At 41.2% G+C, this 26865-nt stretch overlaps 1 protein-coding gene across 1 annotated transcript; it reads right to left on the minus strand.

Annotated features, from left to right (window-relative positions):
- Positions 1–1073: 1073 nt before the first annotated feature.
- On the minus strand, positions 1074–26771 carry gtf2e2 (general transcription factor IIE subunit 2). The gene is made up of 8 exons (XM_033017219.1): positions 26602–26771; positions 23683–23841; positions 17514–17599; positions 16134–16241; positions 9653–9835; positions 6075–6168; positions 3079–3191; positions 1074–1546 (listed from the first exon to the last, which is right to left on the minus strand). Exons 2-8 carry the CDS (start codon positions 23837–23839, stop codon positions 1427–1429), a joined length of 861 nt encoding a protein of 286 aa, XP_032873110.1. The 5' UTR covers positions 23840–23841; positions 26602–26771; the 3' UTR covers positions 1074–1426.
- Between the last annotated feature and the right edge of the window lie 94 nt (positions 26772–26865).

Genomic DNA, 26865 nt, shown 5'->3' on the forward strand with positions numbered 1-26865 from the left:
CTGGACTTGAAAATGTCAATGTGCTCCTAGATGAGCTTCCCTCATTTTATCCTCTCTAAACTAGTCATGAAATCCCTCAGGCTGGAACATACACCGTCCAATTTACCTATAGTCTTTGTGAGTACTAACCTACACTGACACCCAATTAAGCAAAGATTTAAAATGCCACCACACTCCTATCACTCTCTTACCCCCTCCAATCTTACAGATTTCTGAGATGACCGCATCCCAGTTCTAGCTTTTTAACCGCTTTTGTCTTTGTGTGAACAAATCCTGGGAATCATTCAGCCACAGCCTGAAGCGTTCCAATTTCCTCTAATACACGCCACCTTCCTTCCGTTTCTTATAGGATTTCTTCGGTAGAGTTTTGGGTCGTCTGTCCTAATAGCTTGCATTATGTGACGTGCATTGGGATTTATTACATGCGGAAAATATATAATTTGCTGTTAATCTAAATATTGATATTTGAGGACAGAATTTATCTGCGTTGAAATGATTGTTCTGGTGTTAATGATGGATTTATGCAAATTTATTTTAGTTATGAGATAATGGATATATTTTCCACTAAGCTGCTCAAAATCGAATTCACTACCTCTTGGTTCTTGGTCCTCCAAAATATTCCAAATGGAATTTAAACTGGAGGTGGTGGAGGGAAGACTTAACTAAAATGTAAAATACTCACCCCACCTCCTCTAACCCAGACTGCAATCTCTAGCTACAGAACTCACTCAAACTACAAGCAACTAGCCTGTGAAGTAGGAACCTGGAGGTGGGGGAAATCAAGAGCAACTTTATGGTAAAGGTTAAACGTCTCTGGTTAAACACCAGGCTTGAGGAGGCACCTTCTCCAACGTTGCGTCTGCAAATCTCCATCTCGAGACTGCAGTCTCTTGCTTGGGGGAAATTCCAGTCGTTAGTAAGCCCCGTACACTGCCCCAAAATGAGGGCCAGCGCACCACATCTTGTCCAAAACCTCCCAACCTCTGAAGCATGCTGCCCCCTTTTCTGTGCAAAACTATGCATTAGAAAACTCCAAGATGTTGCTAAAAACAGGGCATCCATTAACAATCAGCTTCTCATATAATAAATGCTTACTTTTATTGTACAACACTCCCCAAAAGCACTTCAAAGTTCCAACAGAAAGAGATCTGATGCAGGTATCACATTTTACTGAGCAATCGTTCCAAAAAGAGAAACAAGAGTTTATTTTGTCCAAATCCTATAAGGTCACTCCAGAATCAGTAATGTTGGTTTCACAAAATTTTCTAATAAGACGCAACAAAAAGCATTAGATTTAAGTAACAGAACGAAAGAATATCAATGGAAAAGCTACAATCAGTCTTCTGGCACTGTTATTCTATCACACACCTTTGGTGCATTATTCAGTTCATCTTCAAGTATCATTCCACTTTCTCTTTCAGTCCTGCTAGTCTTTGCCAGTTACTCCCTCAGAGTAATCTTCCAGTATGCCTGCCATATGGTTATTATGTGCCTTGAATTTCCTTTTTCTTTGAGAAGCAGACTTTTTCCTCTTCTGAATAGACAACTGAAATAAATATACATATTTTTGTAAATAACATACAGCAGTCTTCTGGTGAATGGTTATTTAATAAAGCTAAAATGTACAAAGAATGGAAGGGGAGAGGACAATGGTAGAACAATAGCTGGCCACCGTCATGAGAGAAGCAAGAGAATTGAAGGCAGCAAGAAAGACATTGCAGGTGGTGAGGCCAAGGGCATGAGTCTTGAAAGCATGTGAGAGTATATTGAGGGCTCAAGGTACAACACAGTGTTGGGAAAAACGCACAGCTCAAAAGAGAGATGCAATCCAAGAGAAAAGGCCTCCTTGTTTTATTATTTGTATCTGCTAACGCCAGGTGGCTATAACCGCATCCTGCGCTTCAATATTATTTCTAGAATATGTTAAGAACTAGATTGCAGAGAGCTAATGTTTTTCCCATTTATACACAATGCAAAATTGAGCAGGTGGATACCAATACAAAATGCAAAGGAAGGTCAACTGAAGTTTTGTTGAAGGAAGAGAGAAGCCAAGTGAGTATTTCTGCCCAACAATCACTTAAAAAATAATCCTATGCCTCAGAATGAGTTAGGCTTCAAATGCAGGCACACAATGCCACAGGCATAAGAAAACAAAGATGTCAAAACCTTATTGCAGTGTTCCATTGAATGTTGACTGGCAAGAGATTAGCCAATGTTGTACCCATTTAATAATACCCATGGAATAGTTTCTCCAGGTTCGCCACAGATCAGTAAAATTAACATCGGTGGTAGGACGAATTTTCAAATTATGGACGAAATTACGACCGTATAGATGAAAAGAAAGCTGGTTCGAATTCCTTAACGGTGAAAGATATGTGATAGATGAGGGTAATAAAGTGGATTTGATGTCTTAAAGGAGAGTACTGGCAAAGATTAGGGGTATTGGAATTGCAGCAAACATAATAAAGTGAATACATATTGGGTAGATGGAGGTAAAGAAAAGTTCAGAAGTTAAGGGTAATCATTCAAAGTGAATGAAAACAAATTAAGCGTCCCAAAGAATATATTTTAAAACATATCCTTTTGCAATGATGTTTATATGTTACAATGGAGTTGAAGTGTGCAGATTATAAATATAAGCTTCTCCCATTATACTGATACAAGACTTAGGCATTAGTGCAAAAATGTAAAGGAGAATATCTCTCATAAAACTCAGAGTTCTGAAAAAATGGAGGTTAAACCATTTCAGGTTAATGAATCAGATTGATGTCAAATTAGAGGAAAAAAAGGGAAGGTTTGGCAACTAATTCGACAAATGCAACTCTGGTCAAGGAACAGATGATGGTGCAGTAACTCGTGCCTGGGCTTGTTTGAATTGTCTGCATTCATTATATTAATAATACATAATAATAACAATAAAAATATATTATGAATCATATAATATAAATTTTACGTCATATTACAAAAGAAAAACATGCTTTTTGACTTTACAACTCCAAGATATAGATCAGAGTACAGCACACATGATGCTGAAGATTGTGACAAGTGAGATAGCCACATTAGGAAGGAGTATACTACCTTCTTTGGTCCTGTCTCCTGCATTGAAGAAATGCCCTGTCTTTTCAAATACTCTTCAATCTTCTCTTCATCCATAGAATCCACTGGAATGCTTCTCCACAGCTTCTGGAATTCTACATCAGAATAAAAGCTTCTTGTTACACAGAGGTTTTATTTCTAGTTATTAATGAATAGAATGGATTGAGTGGTCAATATCCAATATATCCAAGCCGTTTTCAGTTGAAAATAAGTTGTATTGCACTGTTTTGTTTATATCTCTGAAAAATCAATAAAAATGTAAGTGAAAAAAAAAGAAAATAAGTTGTTTTCATTAGAAATGCTCCACAGACACGTGGAAAGTTTCAGGATGCAGCCCTGCACTTGGTTAGTGGGTGAGAGCATAATACTGTCACACTCTTATTGCTATTACACTGCAGTATACAGCAAAGTGCCAACAAGTCTGCAACTGGCTGCAAAATGGGTTTTACATTTGTAGGGAAACTCCCGGAGAGCGCTGCGCAGCCATGTCACAGCCATCGCGGTGGCTGAAGTGACCCCGAGAACAAGGGACAAGGATGGGCCCGGTACCCTAGTGAGGAGGGCCATGGGTGAGGGCTGTGGGCTGTCGGAGATCCGTCGGTGAGCGAGGAGGGCCAGGTGTCAGCCAAGGACGGGCCCGCATGAGTGCCGGAGATTGGACGGGTCCACAGTGGGTGCCGGAGTTTGGACGAGTCGCCAAAAACAAAGAGGGACCGTAGGGGGGGCCGCCGAGAATGATGGACACAATGAACACTTGGTAACTTTGTCGGCACTCTATACGTTGTGACTCTTTTCGTACTTGTGTATACAATCAACCAACAATCAGTTTTATTCGTCACATTGCACATAAAGTGCAAGTGAAATGAAAGTATAGTATACAAAACAAAGAATTTCACTGCGACATGTCACATTTTATAATAAAGTATCATTCATTCATTATACATTAATTACAGAGGCAATCTGGGATTGTCTGATAACAATGGCACATATGCCCAGAGAGGCTTCAGTTATAAGCAAATGAAGAATCGTATGTTATAGGATGTTTACAAAGATGTTTAAAATCGAAGAGAGACACAAAATACTGGGGAAACTCAGCGGGCGAGGCAGCATCTATGGAGAGAAGGGAAAGGCGACGTTTCAGGTCGAGACCTTTCTTATATGTTATAGGATCAATGAAATCCAATTATTGAAATGTAAAATACTTAAGATCGTGAAGAACGCCAGCTGAAAGAAAAAAATGGTGGAAAAATAATAATTATAAATATTGTACAGGGTATTGGTCCAGAACAGAAAATCAAGTCACTTCCATTGAAGCAGCCTTCTCATCTTATCCGTTACTGACCTAATTCCTTTAATGCAGATCTTACATTAAAAAAAACTCCAACTTGAACCTGTGGACATTAATTTAATATCTGCAAGAAATTTTGTTTGATAACAGTCTTTTAAAAGCCGATGGATTATTGATCTTTCTTAAAGTGCCATAAACAGTGAACATTCAGTTGGAGAAACCAAGAACTGTAGGTGCTGGTTAACACACAAAAAAGGACACAAGTTGCTGGAGTAACTGGTCAGGCAGCATCCCTGGAGAATGTAGATAGATGACATTTTGGGTCGATACCCTTCTCCAGACTGATTGTGGGGAGGTAGAAGATGGAAAAGGGGAAAGGCAGTGCAAAGTGTGGCAGGTAATAGGTCGACATCGACGAGGGAGGGGGGTTTGATAGGCAGATGGTTGGAACAAAGGCCAGAGATAAGAAAGGAAGGCACAGTGCCCTCCATAATGTTTGGGACAAAGACCCGTCATTTATTTATTTGCCTCTATACTCCACAATTTGAGATTTGTAATAGAAAAAAAATCACATGTGGTTAAAGTGCACATTGTCAGATTTTATTAAAGGCCATTTTTATACATTTTGGTTTCACCATGTAGAAATTACAGACATTGTGGAGTAGAGAAATAAATAAATGATGGGTCTTTGTCCCAAACATTATGGAGGGCACTGTATGATAGCGGAAAAATAGGTGGGAGCCCAGGTGGGGCACAGGGGAGGGGGTGTGTGGGGGAGAGAGGAAGGGTCTGGGGAGAGAGGTAGGGTTTGGGGGGGAGAGGGGGGGGAAGAGGGGGATTTTTACTCTGCAAGGATTTTTTGAAACCATGAACAAAAAATAAAATTGCTGTATTATATCCACAAGCCCTTTCTGCTACCATTCACCCTTAACCACCTTAGAGCATTCCATTGTCTCAAATCTGTCACACCATTTAGCTGACACCTGACACGAGCCAAGCAGACATTTCCTGCAACCAAACAGAAATCCATCTAAAATATCTCATTCTATAGTATTTCCAACTTCATCAGTTTATCAGCTCCTGGTAGGCTCAACCAGGCCTAACTTCCCCTTAGATTTTAATGTTCTAACTATTGTCTAGCCATACAAATTCATGCACAACCAAAACTATGCTTCTCCTCTTTCAACTTACATCAACTGCTTGTTCTTGCTGATTTACACATGTTTCCAGCTTTACAGTTGGAAATCTTGTTGGATCAACTCCCCTCCCCTTCTTCCCTCTCCATCTTCCCCTCCACCCTCCCCCTAATCTCTGAAAACTTTCCCAGCTTTACACATTTTCTACATCTCTGCTCATTTCTGGTCCCCTGCAGACTCTTGAATTTAACCACGAAGACCAGTGCCAAACACGCGCTATGTGAGCCCCAAGCACTAAAATACCTGCCCTGGAACTCTACATCTCTCTACGTCACCTCCTCTAATTCTTCCACACTTATTGCGGCTTGGAATCAAATTCTTACTTAATCATACTCCTATTAAATAACTTGGTACTTGAGGTTGGAGACTCAATATATGGAAACTGTTGTAGTATTTACCCTTGTGGTTATTCACTCAACTAAAATAATTTATTTGTTAAAACCAATTTAAAAGTTAGTTTTGTGTTGCAACGGATACTGAAACAAAACTCTTACCTTCATCCATCGTGAACTGGCAGCTTTTGTCATTGTAGAAGAGAATCTTCTTTTTGTCAGGTCGTGTCACAAAAACTATTTGGTCCCCCAATACCTAGCGTGGTGAAATATACATGTTATGCAAAATTCATTGATTTAAATAAAACAAATAAAAACATCGGTGCTAATTGAGTTATTCGTTCTGATTACTCATATAGTAGGTATGTTGCAAAGCCTACCTGAAGCGTCGGTGAAAATCTGCCGTTGCGGGTGTGCGCGATTTTGGCGCCGTTTAGAGGGGGCGGGTTTAAAACGCGATTTTCTCTAAGCTGTTCCAATCGAAAATGTTCAGCCTAGTTAATTATTAACGAAAAATCGCTGAAAGACCCCGTCGCAAAAGCTATTATTAGGTTTAAAGGCCTTGAATAATAGTTATAGTAGTTTAAAAATCAATCTCTAAACCCGCGACCGCCAGCAACTGCAGGGTCTCATAAAGCAAACCACAGAAGGTTGGCTGTATATTTTTACATTAAAAAGGGCTTCTAAAGATCCCTTTATACAAAGTTTAATATTGCGAGTAGCTCATTTTGGGCCCATTATATCCCGCAGTATTTTTCTGGGCATTTGGGGCACAAATCTACCGCAATGTGAACGTTCTAAACCAGCGCGTTCCACAGGGACCCACTGGAAAGCTGATTTAAATGGACATTTATTTACAGCAATTAAACACTAAATTCCTTCCATTTGGCCTATAAATTAATGTAAATGAGATTTTAAAATCATGTTTTATTGTGAATTATTTGTGAATATTATTTGGACATTTAGGCTATTTAAAAATGTTAATCATTTATTAAGAAATGGATAGATGTTTAGATCTAGTAATTGAAGTCTGAAATGAGCTACAATTAGGTAACAAACTAATTATATGCTTTAATTTCAGGTCATCCAAGTAAGATTATTTTATATTTGTTTCAGAATGCTTCAATCTATGATAACTGAAAATTTCATTCAGTTCTCTTAATTTTTAAGAAAGTTATGGGCTTTTGACTGTTCACGATCACAGGTTTTTTGTTATGTCCATAGAAAATCAATAGGGAACAAGATGCTCATTTCCCAGTATGAAAATGGCCATAACTTTTTAAATACTTGAGATATGAAAGTGAATTAGGTGTCAAATTAAACTTATTTTTATGCTTTATCTGATGGGATAAATTACAGACTTGATTTTTAAAATCTCAAAATTTTGTAACATTGCTACATATAGCGTGTATTTTAAATGATATTCAACTATCTAGAGATAGTTGAACAAAATATTGAAGGAACAGGTGGCATTCTACCATGCTGAATTATTGAAAACTATTGGGCACAAAGTTGGATGGAAGTAATGCCACTTAAATAGCTAAAATTTGGACATTGAGAGAGGGAGGTAAATGTATATTTACATCCTGAGCAAAATACAAAGCACTGGAGTAACAGAACAGGCAGCACCTGTGGGGGGAATGGATAGGCGACGTTTCAGATCATGACTCCAGTGAACTTAACTTAATTTATATCAATGTTTTACTTTAATTGATATCAATGTTTCCAATGGATTTCTACAATAACAATTTAACACTTTTTAATTAAAAATAAAATATTTACACTTATTTATTAGGATTTTCATGTGTTTCTAATTTACTTTGATTATAAGAAACGATTAGAAATAGTGGGTAGGATTTTATTAATGGGAAAGTAGTGGGCAGAAAGGCATGTCATGTGTGGTTTGAAGAGCAAAAACTTGTAGTTTACAATGCCAAAATTGAAAAGTTGAAGAAAAACAAGGTGTACAGAGTTGCTTATTGGTTACAATCTGAGGAGTATGATGATGCTACTGATTATGATATGCCAATGTACCAGCTAGCAACTGATCTTCTCCATAAAGACTTGGTCTATTGCTAGAAATTGTAATTTATTTACAGATTTACAGCATATAATACAACAATATTAAAGTTCTGATCTTGAGAATATCACATTTTTGAATTTTCAAGGCAGTCTGGGTGTTTATTACTATTTCCGTCACAACGGTCAATTTTGTAATTAACTACAATTAGATAATTAACTAATTATATGCTTTAATTTCAAATCGTCCAAGTAAGATGTTTTATATCTGTTTCAGAATGCTTCAATCTATAATAACTGAAAATTTCATTCAGTTCTCTTAATTTTTTTTAAAGTTATGGGCTTTTGACTGTCCTCGATCACAGCTTTTGTGTTAAGTCAATGGAAAAGCAATAGGGAACAAGATGCTAATATCCGAGTATGAAAATGGCCATAACCTTTTTAATGCTGAAGATATGAAAGTGAATTAGGTGTCAAATTAAACTTCTTTTTATGCTTTATCTGATGGGATAAATTGCAGACGATTTTTAAAATCTCAAAATGTTGTAACATTGCTACATCCTTGTATATCTTTTCATAAGTTCAGGAGAAGAATTAGGCCGTTCAGCCCATCATGTCTACTCCGCCATTCAATCATGGTGGATCTATCTTTCCCGCTCAACCCCATTCTACTGCCTTCTCCCCATAACATCTGACACCCGTACTAATCAAGAATCTGTCAATCTGCAACTTAGAAATATCCATTAACCATGTCTCCCCAGCCGTTTGTTTCAATTCAGCTTAATGGTATCTTTCCTACAGTGGGGTGACTAAAACTGAACACAATACTCCAAGTGAAGCCTCACCAATATCTTATACAACTGCAGCATAACATCCCAACGTGTATACTCACTGATGAAAGCTAGCGTGCCAAATGCATTCTTCACCATGTTGTCTACCTGTGATGCGACTTTCAGGGAACAGTGTATTTGTACTCCCAAGTTCTTTTCTACAATAGCCTACAGGCCACACCATTCACTATCAACGTCCTGTCTGATTTGACTTCCCAAAATGAAACATCTCACACTTATCTGAATTAACCTCTATTTGCTTTTCCTTAGCCCACGTGCCCAACTGATCAACATCCCGCTGGAATTCCTGATAACTTTCTTCACTGTCTACGATAACACCTGTTATACTGTCATCTGCAAACATACTAACCATGCCTTGCACATTTTCTTCCCCCAAGTTCCCTCATCTCCAGCACTTTCTCCATGGTAAATCCAGAGGAGAAATATTAATTGAGGACCTTGTCCATCTCCTGTGCCTCCGTACACTCTTTGAGGGGCCCTATTCTCTCCCTATTTTTTCCCTTAATATTCTCACCCTCAATCATGGCCACTTCCAAAAACTCCTGTTCCGCTAGTGCATGCCTTCCTTTTATCACCACTTGGGATTTTGACTTCCAGAAACGAATCTTCGGTACTCCTCCTCCTTTCTGCTCCACGGTCACTGCTGATTAGTTCCCCAATCCCCCCTCCAGTGCACGGTTAGGGGAGTAATTTGTTTCCTGGCCTGCAAGCTGCTACTAGATACACAAGGCAGGCAGCTCTCATGAGAAAGTAATTTTAGAATACCAGAAGCTCAGTAGCTCAATCCCACTCCAGAGACTTGAATACAAGGGTAATCATTTAAGAAACAAAGCATCTCATTAGTCTTGGTAAAAACATTTATACTTGTACCTTTATAGCTTTCTGTGCATTTGGCAATCCTTCCTCTATGTCTTCCAAGAGGATTCCTCCCAAACCCCGCTGATCATGCTTGTCCAACAGCCTTAAGAGAGCTTTTTTATCTCTCAAGTTATATTTGGGTTTAAAGGCATACTTCCCATCAGTTGCGTCGATTTTTGGGTTACTTAGCAATGCCTATGAAGAAAGAATTAAAAAATCTTATTGAAATACATGTTCCACTAATATAACTGCTTCAATGAAAATTGCACAACGCGAATGTCTCTCAAGGCATTAATAATACTACTGATAATTATGAAGATGTGGAGGTCTCAGCTCTACTAGGTAAACTAGTGTGCATCAAACTAATGACATAGTAGGAATAAATTAAATTAAAAGCTTTAAAAATTGATGCAATAGTACTCTGTGACAATGCTGGCTCTGCACCAAGCTTAAATGTATGTGGGTTTTTTCTTGTGTGGCTCTTCATTCTCCATCACAGCTACTCGTATATCTCCCACCATCCCAACCACAAAAGTATGAATCATCATCAGATTCACTTGTTTTTCAAGGGAATCAGCAAAATAACCAGTTATGGTACCAAACTCTTTCCACCCTGGACACAACCTGTTCCACCTGCTGCCCTCTGGCAGACGGTACAGGTCTTTCAAAACTCGCACAAACAGACTCAGAGACAGCTTCTACCCCATAGCCATACGTGAACTTAACAATGCAAAATAAGAAATAACACTCACATTCAACTGAATGGTTCTACCTCAGCTGCTATTGTTATTTATCTGTAATTTTTTTTTATATGTATATATTTTTACCTTTTCTTATATATTTAAAATTGCTCTTGTGAATCGCACCGTGGGATTGACTTTTAAATTTTGTTGTACCATGTGCAATGACAATAAAGAGATTCATTCATTCATTCATTCATTCATTCATTCATTCATTCAACTCCCACAATAATTACTAACTTGATCAAGTTTTATGTGGAGGTATCGATGAGGTGTGAGCCCACAAAGGGGGACTATCAAAAACCTTGCTAAAATCTATGTACATAATATTCAGCACCCTACCCGTATCGATCATCTTCAATACCTTCTCATAAAACCTGATCAAGTTAGTAAGGCATGACCTGCCATGTACAAAGCCGTGCTGACTGTTCCTAATTAACCCATTCTCTTCCTAATAGATAGGTAACAAATATTTATATATCTATATATCTTTCTCTCTCTCTTTCTATATATACACACATATTAAAAAGATACCGATCTGAAATGTCACCTATCCTTTTCCTCCAGAGAGGCTTCCTGACCCGCTGAGTTACACCAGCACTTTGTGTCTTTATTTGGCATAAATCAGCATCTGCAGTTCTTTGTTTCTATGCCCACCCTGGAATTCAGATCTAATAAGTGAAATTCTGATGACAATTTGCATAAACTAATTTTATATTTCCCGAGTTTAATTGAGATCCTTAAGATGTTTAAAAGACATGATAGTTTAGAGCAGTTTCACTTGACTCTTCCCCTGGTAGGTGATCCCCCCCCCCCCAAAAGTGGTATTAGCTTAAAATTCTTGAGTCAATTAGAGATGATATCATGAAAAACATCATTAAAAAAAAAATTCATTCAACAAAAGTTGCTTTGAAAATTATAATAACACATCTGTTAGGAAATGTAAAATTGTTAAGGTACAGAATGGCCTCAACCTAAATAAAATGCAAAATAAGTGTGAGGAATTGAAACTCCCACTTGCCTGCTCTTAAGTTAAAAACTTTCCTCACAGACTTGAGCACATAAACTAGCTGCACATTTGGTTTAGCACTCAGAAAGAACTACTCCGTCAGGCAAGATCTCTTTTAAAATAAACAAACCACCTGTTCTCACATGATGCAAAAGATTCCAAAACACTAAAGCAAGATTGTTCTGTTTATCATCTGGCCAATTTTTTTATCTTTCAGACAAAATAAGGTTATCAAGTTGCTTCTCATAGTTGACTGTCCCCCTTGATGACACATTGGCTGCTGTTGCACTCCAATATTGAGTGCCAATAATGAGACGTCTCGGTAATGACCCCACCCACAGTAAACCATGTGGAAATGTGACAGGTTGCCCACCATTTGTTGCTAAACGGCAAGGGTAGTGGTACGACCATTTTGGACAACTTTGGACTTAATCAGCACGTAACAGAGCCAACTCACAATAGGGGGCATATATTGGATCTGATTATTTCCAAGGGTCTCGACATTTCTGATGTTATGGTGACTGATGTTGTTCTTTCCGATCACCACTGTGTATTTTTTTAAACGACCATCTCTGCTAGCAGTATCAGAAAAGAACCAGAGATGATCGAAAGGCGCTGTATCAATGAAAACACCAGCGCATTGTTTGCTCAGGCCTATAGACCACCAGCAACTCTGCCCTCGGCCTCTGTCGATGACCTTGTGGATGGTTTTAGCTCCAATGTTATGACTCTTATGGATGCTATTGCACCACTAAAGACCAAGGTTTTATCTGGAAGGAAAAAGTCACCATGGAGAAATGCCACAGCAGTGAGATCCCAAAGAACAAAGTGTAGACAGGCCGAACGTAGGTGGCGAAAAACCAAACTACAGGTCCACTACGACATCTACAAAGACAACCTCCGTATCTATAATCAGGAATTGAAAGGGGCAAGGCAGTCCTTTTTCTCAGAGGTTATCAACAAAAATAATAATTCCCGCACCCTGTTTGCCATTGTCGATAGACTGACAAACCCCTCATCATCAGTCCCTCCTGAGCTCCTGTCCAGCAAGTCGTGCAATGACTTTGCAGATTTCTTCACCGATAAAATTCTGAAGATAAGACAAACAATGTCTAGCTCCACCTCAGGGAACATGGCTTTGTCACCTATGCCTCCAGATTCACTAATGAATCTACAACATTTTAAACTTTTAGATTGTGCATCTCTGACTGAAACTGTTCAACAGCTAAAGTCCACTACCTGCTGTCTTGATCTGCTGCCCACAAGCTTCTTTAAAAATATTTTTAACAGTGTTGCACCAGAAGTACTGAATATAGTAAACACTTCCCTTCAATCGGGGCATTTTCCCGAAGCCTTAAAAACAGCAGTGATCAAGCCCCTATTGAAGAAGCCTAATTTGGATGCCTCAGCTATGAGCAACTACAGGCCCATATCTAATTTAGCATTTTTGGCAAAGATTATTGAAAGGGTAGTTTACCAACAAATTTACTGCTTTATGACCCAAAACAATATTTTTAATGTTTTCCAGTCGGGATTTCGGCCACATCACAGCACCGAGACTGCACTCACTAAGGTCCTAAACGACATACATCTAAACAGTGATGCATCAAAAGCTTCAGTTTTGGTACTGCTAGATCTCAGTGCTGCTTTTGATACGGTGGACCACAACATACTGCTTGACAGACTGGAGAAGTGGGTGGGACTCTCTGGTTCTGTCCTGGACTGGTTCAAAACTTACTTGAAAGATCGGGATTATTTTGTTTCCCTTGGTAATTTTGAATCAGAACGTACAAAACTCACATGCGGGGTTCCTCAGGGCTCCATTCTTGGACCCATTTTGTTCAACATTTATATGCTCCCCCTAGCTCAGATCATAGAGCATTTTAACATATCCTACCACACTTATGCCGATGACACACAACTATATAGCGCAGTGTCACCACATGACCATAGTCCCCTACACTCACTGAGCCAGTGTGTCAAACATATCAATGAGTGGATGAACCAGAACTTCCTCCAGCTCAATGCAAATAAGACAGAAATTATTGTCTTTGGTCCCAAAAAATCAAGGCTAGAGGTGAGTGCTCAACTCGACTCAATTGCACTGAAAACCACAGACAAAGCCAGAAATCTTGGTGTAGTTATGGACTCGGATTTGAATTTTAACAGCCATATAAAGACCATTACCAGATCTGCCTATTACCATATAAAAAATATAGCAAGAATCAAGGGATTTCTGTCCAAAGACGACACTGAAAAACTTGTTCATGCATATATTTTTAGTAGGTTCGATTATTGTAATGGCATCTTTACAGGTCTCAATAAAAAATCAATTAAACAACTGCAGCTTATCCAAAATGCCGCTGCCAGAGTCTTGACCAACACCAAGAAAATGGACCACATTACACCTGTCCTTAAATCTTTGCACTGGCTCCCTGTGTGTAAGAGTATAGATTTTAAAATTCTGTTACTGACCTACAAGGCACTGAATGGTCTTGGTCCAAAATACATCTCTGACCTACTTGTTGTATATGAGGCGCCTAGACTCCTCAGGTCTTCAGGGACAGGTTTACTCTGTGTTCCCAGGGTCAGAACTAAAAAGGCTGAAGCAGCATTCGGTTTTTATGCTCCACACCTGTGGAACAAGCTCCCTGAACACCTGAGGTGTGCACAGACTGTAAGCGCATTTAAATCAGGCCTAAAAACATTGTTGTTTAGTATAGGTTTTCCATAACCCGACATGCAGGTAATCTTAACCGTCTAATTTTAACCCTTTTATGTGCTTTTTAAAATCGTTTTATTGTTTCATTGATGTTGTTTTATTATTCATACATTTGTCGTATTGCTTATTTTGCAATTTTTAATTATTGACTATTTTATTTTTTCTTTCCTGTAAAGCACATTGAATTGCAGTTTGCACGAATGGTGCTATACAAATAAATTTGCCTTGCCTTGCCTTACGAAACGTCCACCCCCAAAGGTTGCTGATGGCAACAGCCGAAACGACGGATGGTACACTCAACCTTTCACCAGGGACGAAGTCAACAAAGCCCTGAATGTGATGAAACCTAACAAGGCAGCTAGCTGGCTCAGACAACATCAGAACTGAGATGCTGCAACGAGAATGGCTGCTGGAGATGTTTAACATCTGCATAGCAACCAACTCCATTCCCCGAGTCTGGCGGAAATCCAAGGTTGTTGCTTTACCAAAACCAGGCAAAGATGCCAATCTTCCCAGCAGCTACCGGCCTATATCCATCCCTGCTGTGCCACCCATACAAACTGATGGAAAGATGCATACTGACCCGCATCACGCTGGATGTAGACGATGTCTTGATACCTGAACAGGCTGGGTTCCGCCACGGAAAGTCAACAACAGGACAACTGCTGAACCTCACTCAACACATTGAAGATGGCATCGAGTGGAAGCTGATCACAGGTGCAGTATTTGTAGACTTGTCTGCAGCATATGACACTGTAAACCACCGTACCATGAAAGCCAAACTGCAACAAACACTACAGGATTCTCATCTTGTCCAGTTCATCATGACAATGATGGGGAACCACTGCTTCTTCGTATGCCTGAATGGTCAGAACAGCCGTTGGAGGCGCCAAAAGAATGATCTACCACAGGGTAGTGTCCTTGCCCCAACGTTGTTCAATATATACACCAATGACCAACCCATCACTGTCTGGACTGTCTCCCTCGGATGGTCACATCACAAGGCTTATTTATTTATTTTACTTTTCTCTTACATCGGTTGGAAGCTGCATACTAAATCTCGTTGCACTGACAATAAAAGATATTATTATTATTATTATTATTATTATCAAAAAATTGGGGAACAGCTCATTTGGAAGTGACCCAACAACAATCCGCACTTCAGCCCTGGAGCTCTGTTTCTCAGTGGCAGAATATGCAAGCCCCGTCTGGGGTCGCTCTAAACGCACGCAAGGTGGACTCTGCATTGAACACTGCCTGCAGGAAAACCACAGGATGCCTGAAGCCGACAAAGGTTGAACACCTGTACGAGCTGGCAGGCAATGGCAAACCATCTCGAAGACGTGATCGGGCAGCTGCAGTAAAACGCTTCAATGCGGACACAGACCCCCCGTCACCCCTTGCACAATCACCAACATGCCAAGAAACGCTTGAAGAGTCGGAACAGCTTCATGGAACTAGAGCCAACTGTGTCAGGCACTAAAACCAAACAACAGATGACACCAGGACACCACCTGCCTTATACCACCTGGAAAGCCCTAAACCGCTTCCACACTGGAGTGGGACGTTACAGACTCAACCTGAAGAAGTGGAGCTTCTCGGACAACTGCAACTGTGGAGAGGTACAGACAATGGCCCACCTACTGACTTGCGGTGGAGAGGCATGCACTGTGGACGGTCTCTGCAGAGGCACAGATGTGGCACTGGATGTGACAAAGCGATGCACAACGTCATCTGACACACGAGCGAATTGACTACATTTAATTAGCATCATTTGTTCTAAACTGCTCTTGGATATCTAAATGAAAAGTATTATAGAGCTAGGCTTTGTTTCTTCTATTTCATTTGCTATATTTGCAATACAGTTACATAGATTGGTAAAGATAGCGCTCCTCTTCTATAGCCCACTTTTCTTTGACTCTAAAGAACACCATAATCACCATCTACAATACTACCCACTTTAGTGTCATCTGTTGTTGGATGTCAGAGAAGTAATAGTTATACAAATAGACAAATGCCCACCTCAGACATTAACCATTGTTTCTGCCTCATGCCAATGTCTAGGAGTTTAGTCTCATCGAGAATTTCTTCCAATGTCAATGGATAGGTATCTCCACGCTGGTGGCGGGTCTGCACAAAGAAAGTAAATTTAAATAACAAAATTTGCATTTATCTTGTGCTTATTTCACACCAAAACATCCCCAGACCCATCTCAGGACCATTGCAATAAGTATAAAAACTAGATATTAGTACAACAGACCCATTCAATCAGAAACTGGTGGATGCAATTGTAAGAAATTGGGGTGGCTAGGTGGCGCAGCGGTAGTTGCTGCCTTACAGCGCTTACAGTGCCAGAGTCCCGAGTTCGATCCCGACTACGGGTGCTTTCTGTATGCAGTTTGTACGTTCTCCCCGTGACCGCGTGGGTTTTCTCCGAGATCTTCGGTTTCCTCCCACACTCCAAAGACGTGCAGGTTTATAGGTTAATTGGCTTGGTATAACTGTAAATTGTCCCTAGTGTGTGTAGGATCGTGTTGATGTGCGGGGATTTCTGGTCGGTGCGGACTCGGTGGACCGAAGGGTCTATTTCCCGTGCTGTATCTCTAAACTAAACGGAATTTTACTCAGCAATCATCCTCCCAAGACTTGATTGGTAAGATTGGATATTTCTTTGCTCTGTCCTGATAATCAATGTTCAGTTTCAATTCAACTAGGAAAATGCCTAGTTGAATTGTTGACTTCTTTGCAGCCCAGATTCAAATCTGATTCACAAGTTAAAATTAAAAAATTAAAAATGAACTGTCATAAGGAAGACAAACAATATCGTATTGTGCCTCATCATTTCTACTAAATATTTTTAAATGTCTCCAGTCATCACACATTGCTGAAAACAGTGGAAATGCCTTACAACAATGAAGAAAGACTGCAGTGGTGTTCCCAGTTGCACATTGGAGATTTTACAGTTGCAAACATTTAGCACAGATGAGCCTGGGCAGTGACCATGAAGTACAGACCAGGATATAATATTTTTAATATATGTTAGAATATTTATAAACTGAAAATTATATCAAATCAATAGCACACACATTTAATTATTTGAAAAAAATGGAAGAAACTTAAAATGAGCCAATGTCCGTAATCTTGGATAGATCACTTTTTCATCTGTTGTGAGTGAGTGGATGGAGAGAGTGCAGGTAAAGGTGGTATGGGGAAGTGTTTCTCCATACACTACCACCATACGTACCTAAGGGATATACACAGAAACGTAACGGTGGAAGGCTGGATTTGCTGACATTACGTCCATAAAAATATGAAGCCTTCACGATTTTCATTGTCCTTTTTAATCTAAAATTAGGAAAGCTAATTCCTAATCCTAAAAGTGATTATGCAGAAGCAAATTACCTTCATGTAGTTAACTATTTTGGCAAGAACTCCAAATTTATACCCAGTGCTTCCTGGAAGTGACCTGTATGAGAAGGATCCATTTTCTGCAAAGAAATTATAAAATACTTTTATATAAAAAGGAAATATACAAAATAATGTAAGCATTCTATTACTGCCAATTTATAAACCTATATATATATTAAATGTTTTGAAACTATCCTACATAAGTAGATGAGTAAACACTTCAATCTGATTAAGTAGTAAATCTCAACCTTAATTAACAAAAAGACTGGGTTTGAAAGCACCTACCTAAAATGTTATGAAGCTTCAATGCTCTTACATCCTAAAACACAGCCAATCCCATATATGTTCGTCACATCTTTATCTACATGTGATGCCACTTTCAGGAATCTGTGGACTTGTACACCAAGATCCTTGCATCTATCAATACACTCTCTAGGGCTCAACCATTCCTGGTTTATGCCCTGTCCATACTCGAGAGTCAGTCTCACAACACTAATTTTGGGTGTCCAGATCACTATCCCGAGAAGCTTTTAATAATAATAATAATAAATTTTATTTATGGGCGCCTTTCAAGAGTCTCAAGGACACCTTACAAAAATTTATCAGGTAGAGGAAAAACATGTAAGGGGAATGAAATAAATAGTAGAGAAATGACTAGTACACAAAGTAAAGACAGAATACAATTCAAAAAGCCATGCATGTGAATTACTTAGTCCCAGTAAAGGTGTATGAATATTCAGAGATGTCTTGTCAATTACAATACGTCTTCATTATAAGGCGTAATTTAATGAAACCATTAATGAAACATCAAAGTATATCCTTAGAGCAAGAGTAACTGAGCGGGTCAGACAGCGTCTGTGAAGGGAGTGGACAGACGACGTTTCAGGTTGGGCCCCTTCTTCAGTTTGATTGGATTAGTAGTGGGGAGAGAAGATGGAAAAGAAAGATAGGATGAGACAAAGCCAGCAAATGGTAGGTGAGTGCAGGTGAGGGGGCTGGTTGATTGGCAGATGGTTGGAGTACGTGGCAGCGGATGGAGGTGAAAAGGAGACAAAAGGGAGCTAGATAAGAAGAGAAGAGGGGAAAAAGGGGGGGAAAAGGAAAATGGGGGTCTCGTGGATGGGAGATAATTGTACGAAGACGGGAAAGGCGTAGGGTGACTCGGATATGGGAGGTGGTGGAATGGGTGCGCACCTGGGTGAAAGTGGTGGTGGGGACACAGGAAAGGGGAGGGGGTATTACTTGAAATTGGAGAATTCAATATTCATCCTGTTGGATTGCAAGCTAGCCAATTTGCTGAGGTGCTGTGCCTCCAGTTTGTGACGAAGGATCACGACCAAAAATGTCACCAATCCATGTGATCCAGAGATGCTGCCTGACCCGCTGAGTTACTCCAGCACTTTGTGCTCCAAGGCATATCGTATGCTTGCTTTCTTTGATCAGGGCATTGAATATAGAAGTCAGGAAATCATGATGCAGCGTTATAGGGCATTGGTTAGGCCGTATTTGGAGCATTGTTTGTAGTTTGTGTTTCCCCATCACAGGAAGGTTGTGGAGGCTCTGAAAATGGTGCAGAGGTTTAGTTTATTGATTCAGTGCAGAGATACAGCATGGAAACAACCCCTTCGGCCCACCGGGTCCACACTGACCATCGATCACCCGTTCACACTAGTTCTATGTTATCCCACTTTTACATCCACACCAGGGGCGATTTTTACAGCAGCCAATTAACCTACAAACCCACACATCTGTGGGATGTTGGGGGGGGAAAGCGAAGCACCTGGAGGAAACCCGCTTCACAGGGAGAAAGTGAAAACTCCACACATACAGCACCCAAGGTCAGGATTGAACCCGAGTCTCTGGTGCTGTGAAGTAGCTGCTCTACTAACTGTGCCACCCTTTTATTTACCAGAATGATTCCTGGGTTAGGAGGTATTAGCTACAGGGAGTGATTGGACAGACTTAGATTGTTTTCTCTGGAACACCAGATGTAAAATGATGCCAATTATGTAAAATTATGAGAGGCATAGGTAGGGACAGTCAGAATCTTTATCCCAGGATGGAAATATCATATACTAGTGGGCATAGCTTTAAGGTCAGAGGGTTAAAGTTTAAAGGAGATGGGAGGGCAATTTTTTTCCCCTCACAGCGGGAGGCAAGTGCCTGGAACACACTGCGGAGTATGCTAGTGGAGGCAGGTAGTGGTGACATTTAAGAGACTTTTGGATTGGAACATAGATTTGCAGGGAATGGAGGGATATAGATTATGTACAGGCAGATGGGAGTTGGGCTTGGCATCATGTTCAGCATTGTAGGGGCTGTACTGTTCTATGCTCTATGTTCTATGTTCCACTGAGAGGGTGACAGTCACAACAGGGATGTCACACTGAAGCATGCCTGAAAGCACCTTGAGAAATGTCACTGAAATCACCAGTGTTTGCTATCACTGTCCACTCATAGCTTTGGGATTTCAGCATGTTCCAAGTTGGAAATTGAAAAGGGAGACACAAGAGACTGCAACTATTGGAATCGCAAAGGAAAAAAACTGCTGGAGGAACTCAGTGGGTCTGGTAGTATCTGTGCCTGAAAGAGAGTCCCAGCCTGAAAAGTTTTTTGTCCATTTCCTTCCACGGACGCTGCCTGTCCCACTGTTCCTCAAGACACAGATGCTGCGTTTGCTTGGAAAGTCAAGAGTTGTTGTCAGCAATCTGACCTTAACCTAAAGGCTGCCCTCAACACAGTTCAAAAAATGAATAAGTTCAAGTTCAAGTTCAAGTTCAAGTTAGTTTATTGTCATGTGTCCCTGTATAGGACAATGAAATTCTTGCTTTGCTTAAGCACACAGAAAATAGTAGGCAGTTACTACAAAACAGATAAATGTGTCCATATACCATGATATAAATATATACACACATGAATAAATAAACTGATAGTGCAAATAACAGAAAGTGGTTGGTAATAATCAGAGTTTTGTCCGAGCCAGGTTTAATAGCCTGATGGCTGAGGGGAAGTAACTATTCCTGAACCTGGTTGTTGCAGTCTTCAGGCTCCTGTACCTTCTACCTGAAGGTAGCAGGGAGATGAGTGTGTGGCCCGGATGGTGTGGGTCTTTCATGATACTGCCAGCCTTTTTGAGGCAGCGACTGCGATAGATCCCCTCGATGGAAGGAAGGTCAGAGCCGATGATGGACTGGGCAGTGTTTACTACTTTTTGTAGTCTTTTCCTTTCCAGGGCGCTCAAATTGCCGAACCAAGCCACGATGCAACCGGTCAGCATGCTCTCGACTGTGCACCTGTAGAAATTAGAGAGAGTCTTCCTTGACAATCCGACTCTCCGTAATCTTCTCAGGAAGTAGAGGCGCTGATGTGCTTTTTTGATGATTGCATTAGTGTTCTCGGACCAGGAAAGATCTTCAGAGATGTGCACGCCCAGGAATTTGAAGCTCTTGACCCTTTCAACCATCGACCCGTTGATATAAATGGGGCTGTGGGTCCCCCTCCTACTCCTTCCAAAGTCCACAATCAGTTCCTTGGTTTTGCTGGTGTTGAGGGCCAGGTTATTGCGCTGGCACCATATGGACAGTTGCTCGATCTCTCTTCTGTACTCTGACTCATCCCCATCAGTGATACGCCCCACAATAGTGGTGTCGTCAGCGAACTTGATGATGGAGTTCGCACTGTGGTTCGCTACGCAGTCATGGGTATAGAGTGAGTACAGCAGGGGGCTGAGCACGCAGCCTTGAGGTGCTCCCGTGCTGATTGTTATTGAGGCTGACACATTTCCACCAATACGAACAGACTGTGGTCTGTGGACGAGGAAGTCGAGGATCCAGTTGCAGAGGGATGCGCAGAGACCCAGTTCTGCGAGTTTGGTAACCAGTTTGGAGGGGATGATTGTGTTAAATGCCGAGCTGTAATCAATGAATAACAGCCTGACATATGAGTTTTTGTTGTCCAAGTGGTCCAGTGCGGAGTGGAGGGCCAGCGAGATCGCATCCACCGTTGATCTGTTGTGGCGGTACGCGAACTGCAGTGGGTCCAGGTTTTTGTCGATGTAGGAGTTGATTTGCTCCATGATCAACCTCTCAAAGCACTTCATCACCACCGCCGTTAGTGCCACTGGTCGATAGTCATTGAGGCATGTCACCTTACTCTTCTTGGGCACCGGTATAATTGATGCCCTTTTAAAGCAGGTGGGGACCTCAGACCTCAGAAGACTAAATGTATGGCCAAAAATAGTTACAAGGCCTCAAAATGGGCAGAGAGCTTTCCTTGTTTGATCGGAGGGCATAGATTGTACACTTTAATCTTCTCAAGCAGATTTTAAAGTTTCCAATCAATTGTTAATTTAGATTTTGTTGAAAATTGTTTCAAGATTTACTTTTAAAGATGAATGTTTTTGAGGGTTTCTGAATGTCTTAGAAAAATGTGGTTAATTATAATTTAAAAAATTAGTTTGGGTTGTCAGGAAACTGTCAGAAGTTTTTTATTTTGTGGGCAGGACTAGAATTTTTCCACACCGAAGAGACTACAGGTGCTGAAAACAACAAACAATCGAGAGAAGGAACACAGCAGGTCGAGCAGCATCTGTGGATGAAAAGGGATGGTTGATTTGGAAAGTGGTGAATTCATTGGACAAAGTCAGCATGGATTTATGAAAGGTAAATCATGTCTGACGAATCTTATAGAATTTTTCGAGGATGTAACTAGTAGAGTGGATAAGGGAGAACCAGTGGATGTGTTATATCTGGACTTTCAGAAGGCTTTCGACAAGGTCCAACATAAGAGATTAGTATACAAACTTAAAGCACATGGTATTGGGGGTTCAGTATTGATGTGGATAGAGAACTGGCTGGCAGACAGGAAGCAAAGAGTTGGAGTAAACGGGTCCTTTTCAGAATGGCAGGCAGTGACTAGTGGGGTACGCAAGGCTCAGTGCTGGGACCCCAGCTATTTACAATATATATTAATGATGTGGATGAGGGAATTGATTGCAACATCTCCTAGTTTGCGGATGACACGAAGCTGGGGGGCAGTGTTAGCTGTGAGGAGGATGCTAGGAGGCTGCAAGGTGACTTGGATAGGTTGGGTGAGTGGGCAAATGCATGGCAGATGCAGTGTAATGTGGATAAATGTGAGGTTATCCACTTTGGTGGCAAAAACAGGAAGGTAGACTATTATCTGAATGGTGGCCGATTAGGAAAAGGGGAGATGCAACGAGACCTGGGTGTCATGGTACACCAGTCATTGAAAGTAGGAATGCAGGTGTAGCAGGCAGTGAAGAAAGCAAATGGTATGTTAGCATTCAAAGCAAAAGGATTTGAGTATAAGAGCAGGGAGGTTCTACTGCAGTTGTACAGGGTCTTGGTGAGACCACACCTGGAGTATTGCGTACAGTTTTGGTCTCCTAATCTGAGGAAAGACATTCTTGCCATAGAGGAAGTACAGAGAAGGTTCACCAGACTGATTCCTGGGATGGCAGGACTTTCATATGAAGAAAGACTGGATAGACTCGACTTGTACACGCAAGAATTCAGAAGATTGAGGGGGGATCTTATAGAAACTTACAAAATTCTTAAGGGGTTGGACAGGCTAGATGCAGGAAGATTATTCACGGGAAGTCTTTTAGGACCGAGATGAGAAAATCATTTTTTACACAGAGAGTGGTGAATCTGTGGAATTCTCTGCCACAGAAGGTAGTTGAGGCCAGTTCATTGGCTATATTTAAGAGGGAGTTAGATGTGGCCCTTGTGGCTAAAGGGATCAGGGGGTATGGAGAGAAGGCAGGGATGGGATACTGAGTTGGATGATCAGCCATGATCATATCGAATGGCGGTGCAGGTTCGAAGGGTCGAATGGCCTACTCCTGCACCTGTTTTCCATGTTTCTATGTTACAGGTCGTACCCTGCACCAGGACCAGGCTGGACCTGATGCAGGGTTTCAACCCAAAAGGTCAACCATCCATAGATGCTGTTCGAGCTGCAGAGTTCCTCCAGCAGATTGTTTATTGGTATAGACATGCCATCCTGCACGATGACCGATTACAACCTCAAACTCCTACATTCATAAGGCCTTGCCAAAAAGAATTACAGCATTCCCCCAAGCTATAGGTCAGAATATCACTTGAACATTATTCGGATTTCAGTACATCCTGCAGATTACCTGAATTGGGTTTTGAGGCACCTCCCTGATCCGGCCTTAGTTTCTTCTTTCTGGAGCCAGAACTTGAGGAGCTGGGAGGTTTCCGTTTTTCTACAGCAGGAGTGGAAAGGGCACGCTTCTTGAACAATTCCCTTTCTTTCAACAATGCTGGATCCATGTCTACAAAAACAAAAATTAAACACACTTTATGTTATAATCTTTTGCAAAAATGAGAAAGTAAAACACTTCACTTCAACTAAGAAAATATATATAGATTTGCTGATGCAAACCGATATTGCACTAGCAATTGACTTCAAGTACGTTAAATTCCCAATTTGTTCGCAATTAATGGATCTCAATGGCCATCACAATCACATTTGATCTCCAGTCAAACTGCTGAAAATCTCAGAGAATTTAGAGACAGCACAGCCTCACAGTGCCAGAGACCCGGGTTCGATCCTGACTATGAGTGCTGTCTGTATGGAGTTTGTACAATCTTGCTGTGACTGCATAGTTTTTCGTCGGTTTCCTCCCACATTCCAAGGACGTGCAGGTTTGTTGGTTAATTGGCTTTTGTAAAATTGTCCCTCAGGATAGAAGTAGTGTGCGGGTGATCGGTGGCCGCTTGGACTTGGTGAGCTGACAGGCCTGCTTTCATGCTGTATCTCTGAATTAAACTAAAAGGACTCAGACAGTTTGAACAGCTTTTTCACAATCAAGGTGATCACATGAACAATGGTGACTTAGACAAGGTACCAAATGACCACAATGCTTGTCTGGAAATAAACCCTCAGTAAAAGATACTTTAGATGTACAACAACTTTAAAAACAAACAATTATCAAAGTCCAGGTAAATGGAAAAGCAAAATGAACTTAACTCACCTAAAACCATAGCTATTTATAAATAACTTGTAGTTAAAATCTGATAAAATCACTTGGATTAGCATTTTCATACCCACCCATCAATCTCCAACTCATCTTGATAAACCAGACTCCTAGAAAAGTAAAGTGACCCGTCCCAATTACATCAACCATGAAGTGCTTTGAAAATTGGCAAATGCCCACATCTGCACCATTCCCCTGACTATCTACATGGAGGGCACTATATGCCAGGATTTGTTCAGTGACTACAGCTCAGCCTTCAATATCATAATACTGAATAAGCTCATATCTAAATTCCTGAATATTGGCCTTGGCCAGCTTTCAACGAGCTTCTGAACTTTGTGACTGGTGGGCTTCAGTCAGTTATAATTGGTCATAACATTTCTTCCACCTGACCCTCAACTGGAGCCCCTCAGGGTTGTGAGCTTAGACTCCTGCTCTACTCCCTTAACACCCATGGCTACATGGTCACGTAGACCATAAACATGATCTTTGAGTTGGCAAATGATACCTCTGTGGTTGGCTTGATCAACAGCAATGATATGATGGAGTACAGGAAGAAGATCGGGAACCTTGTGTCATGATGTCTGAACAATAATTTAATTACTTAGCATCAGCAAGGCGCAAGCAATGATTGTAAACCTAAGGCCGTTGGGTGGAGGGGGTTGGGAAGGTTGAACACGACACTGTCTTCTTAAATAAACTGGTGTAGGGATGATCGACAGCTTCTAGTTGACCAACAAATTAACTTGGATCCTTCACACTGATGGGGTGATCAAGAAAGCAATCAATGTATTTACCTTATTAAGCATTTGAGAAAATTCACCACGTCCACAAGGATTCTCTTAAACTTTAACAGAAGTGCTATAGAAAGTATTCTGACAGGATGCATCTCGGCCTGACATGGCAAATGCTCTGCTCTTGACTGCCTGAACCCACAGGGAACACAGCCCAGTCCATCACAGACTCGTCACTTCCTTACATTCAGTCCTTCTACATAATACGTTGCATAGAAAGGCTGGAAGTATCGTCAACGATGCCTTTCACCTTGGCCATCCATGCCTTTTCTCTATTCTCCCTTCTGAGAGAAGATACAGGGGCTTGAAAGCCCAGATGACCAGATTTTAGAACAGCTTATTTCCTACTGCTACCAATCTCCACTCTCACATCCCCTTTCCCAGGGTGCTGCCATGTACTCTTACCCTTTAAATCCAATATTTGAAGTCTAAAATTTCAAGAAAAAAATCCCAACCCTCACCTCTGCCTTCTCCGTCCCCATTCTGTAGAGCATTGTTGTCTACCTGGAAGGGTAATTGTTCTCTTATGTAGATTTTAATGGCTCAATAAGGAGTAGGACATGTTTATTTTCTTTAACAATTACTGATGTTATTGTTCCCAACGTCTAATTTGTCGTGAAAATGTAGAGACACATCAGCTTGTGTAATCAATATAGTACAGTAGTTTATGATTTACATTTCGCCCCATGTACAACCCGCAATCTCTCGGGTCTCTTTCCATGGCAACCCTGACCTGTGCTCCCCTTCTTACCCCATTAATTGATTGTTTTCTCCCTCTTCGATTTCAGGCCATATTAATGAAGTGAGGATTTTAAAGAGGTGTTTAAGAAGGAACTGCAGATGCTGGAAAATCGAAGGTAGACAAAAGTGCTGGAGAAACTCAGCGGGTGCAGCAGCATCTATGGAGCGAAGGAACTAGGCAACGTTTCGGGCCGAAACCCTTCTTCAGACTGATGGGGGGTGGGGTGAAGAAAGGAAAAAGGAGGAGCCGGAGGGCTGAGGGATGGAGTTGGAGTTGCCCGGGTAATAAACATTGGTTTATTGATTTATTGATAAACATTGATTCCCTAGGACATTGAGGGAAGTTAGTGTAGAAATAGCAGGGGCTATGACAGAAATATTTCAAATGTGATTAGCAACATTGGTTTATTACACCGGCCGGTGCTCGGGCCTGAGGCCATCACGGTCCACTCCGGGTTGCACAGACTACGGCAGTCGGCGTAAACCCCGACCCCAGCATGAGCGCATCAGCGACATGTACCTCAACACCAGCCCGCGGGCGGCCGGGCGGGCGGGCGCTAGGCCTCCAACAAACCGGGACCCGTCTCCGCGGCAACCGCCCGATCACCGACTCCGCGCTGCCTCCATCTCCCGGCAGCAGCTGCAGCTCCTCCTGTCACCGGGACACGAAACAGCTCCACCTGCCGGCCTGGCTGATGGAGGACCGGGAGCAGCGCCCCCCCCCCCCCCACTCTCGGCAATGGGCACTGGGAGCAGCTCCCCCTCTCGGCTGTGGGCACTGGGA

This window comes from Amblyraja radiata, chromosome 1 (assembly GCF_010909765.2).
Source record: "Amblyraja radiata isolate CabotCenter1 chromosome 1, sAmbRad1.1.pri, whole genome shotgun sequence".
Classification (NCBI taxonomy): Eukaryota; Metazoa; Chordata; class Chondrichthyes; order Rajiformes; family Rajidae; genus Amblyraja; species Amblyraja radiata.

What these genes read in the sequence shown, in the direction of transcription:
- gtf2e2 (XM_033017219.1), bottom strand. Translation starts at nt 23,839, where the DNA reads ATGGATCCAGCATTGTTGAAAGAAAGGGAATTGTTCAAGAAGCGTGCC. An exon ending in AAATAGTTAACTACATGAAG is followed by an intron (nt 16,242 to 17,513) that starts GTAATTTGCTTC and finishes TTCTTTGTGCAG; the next exon opens with ACCCGCCACCAGCGTGGAGA. An exon ending in ATGCACAGAAAGCTATAAAG is followed by an intron (nt 6,169 to 9,652) that starts GTACAAGTATAA and finishes TCACCACGCTAG; the next exon opens with GTATTGGGGGACCAAATAGT.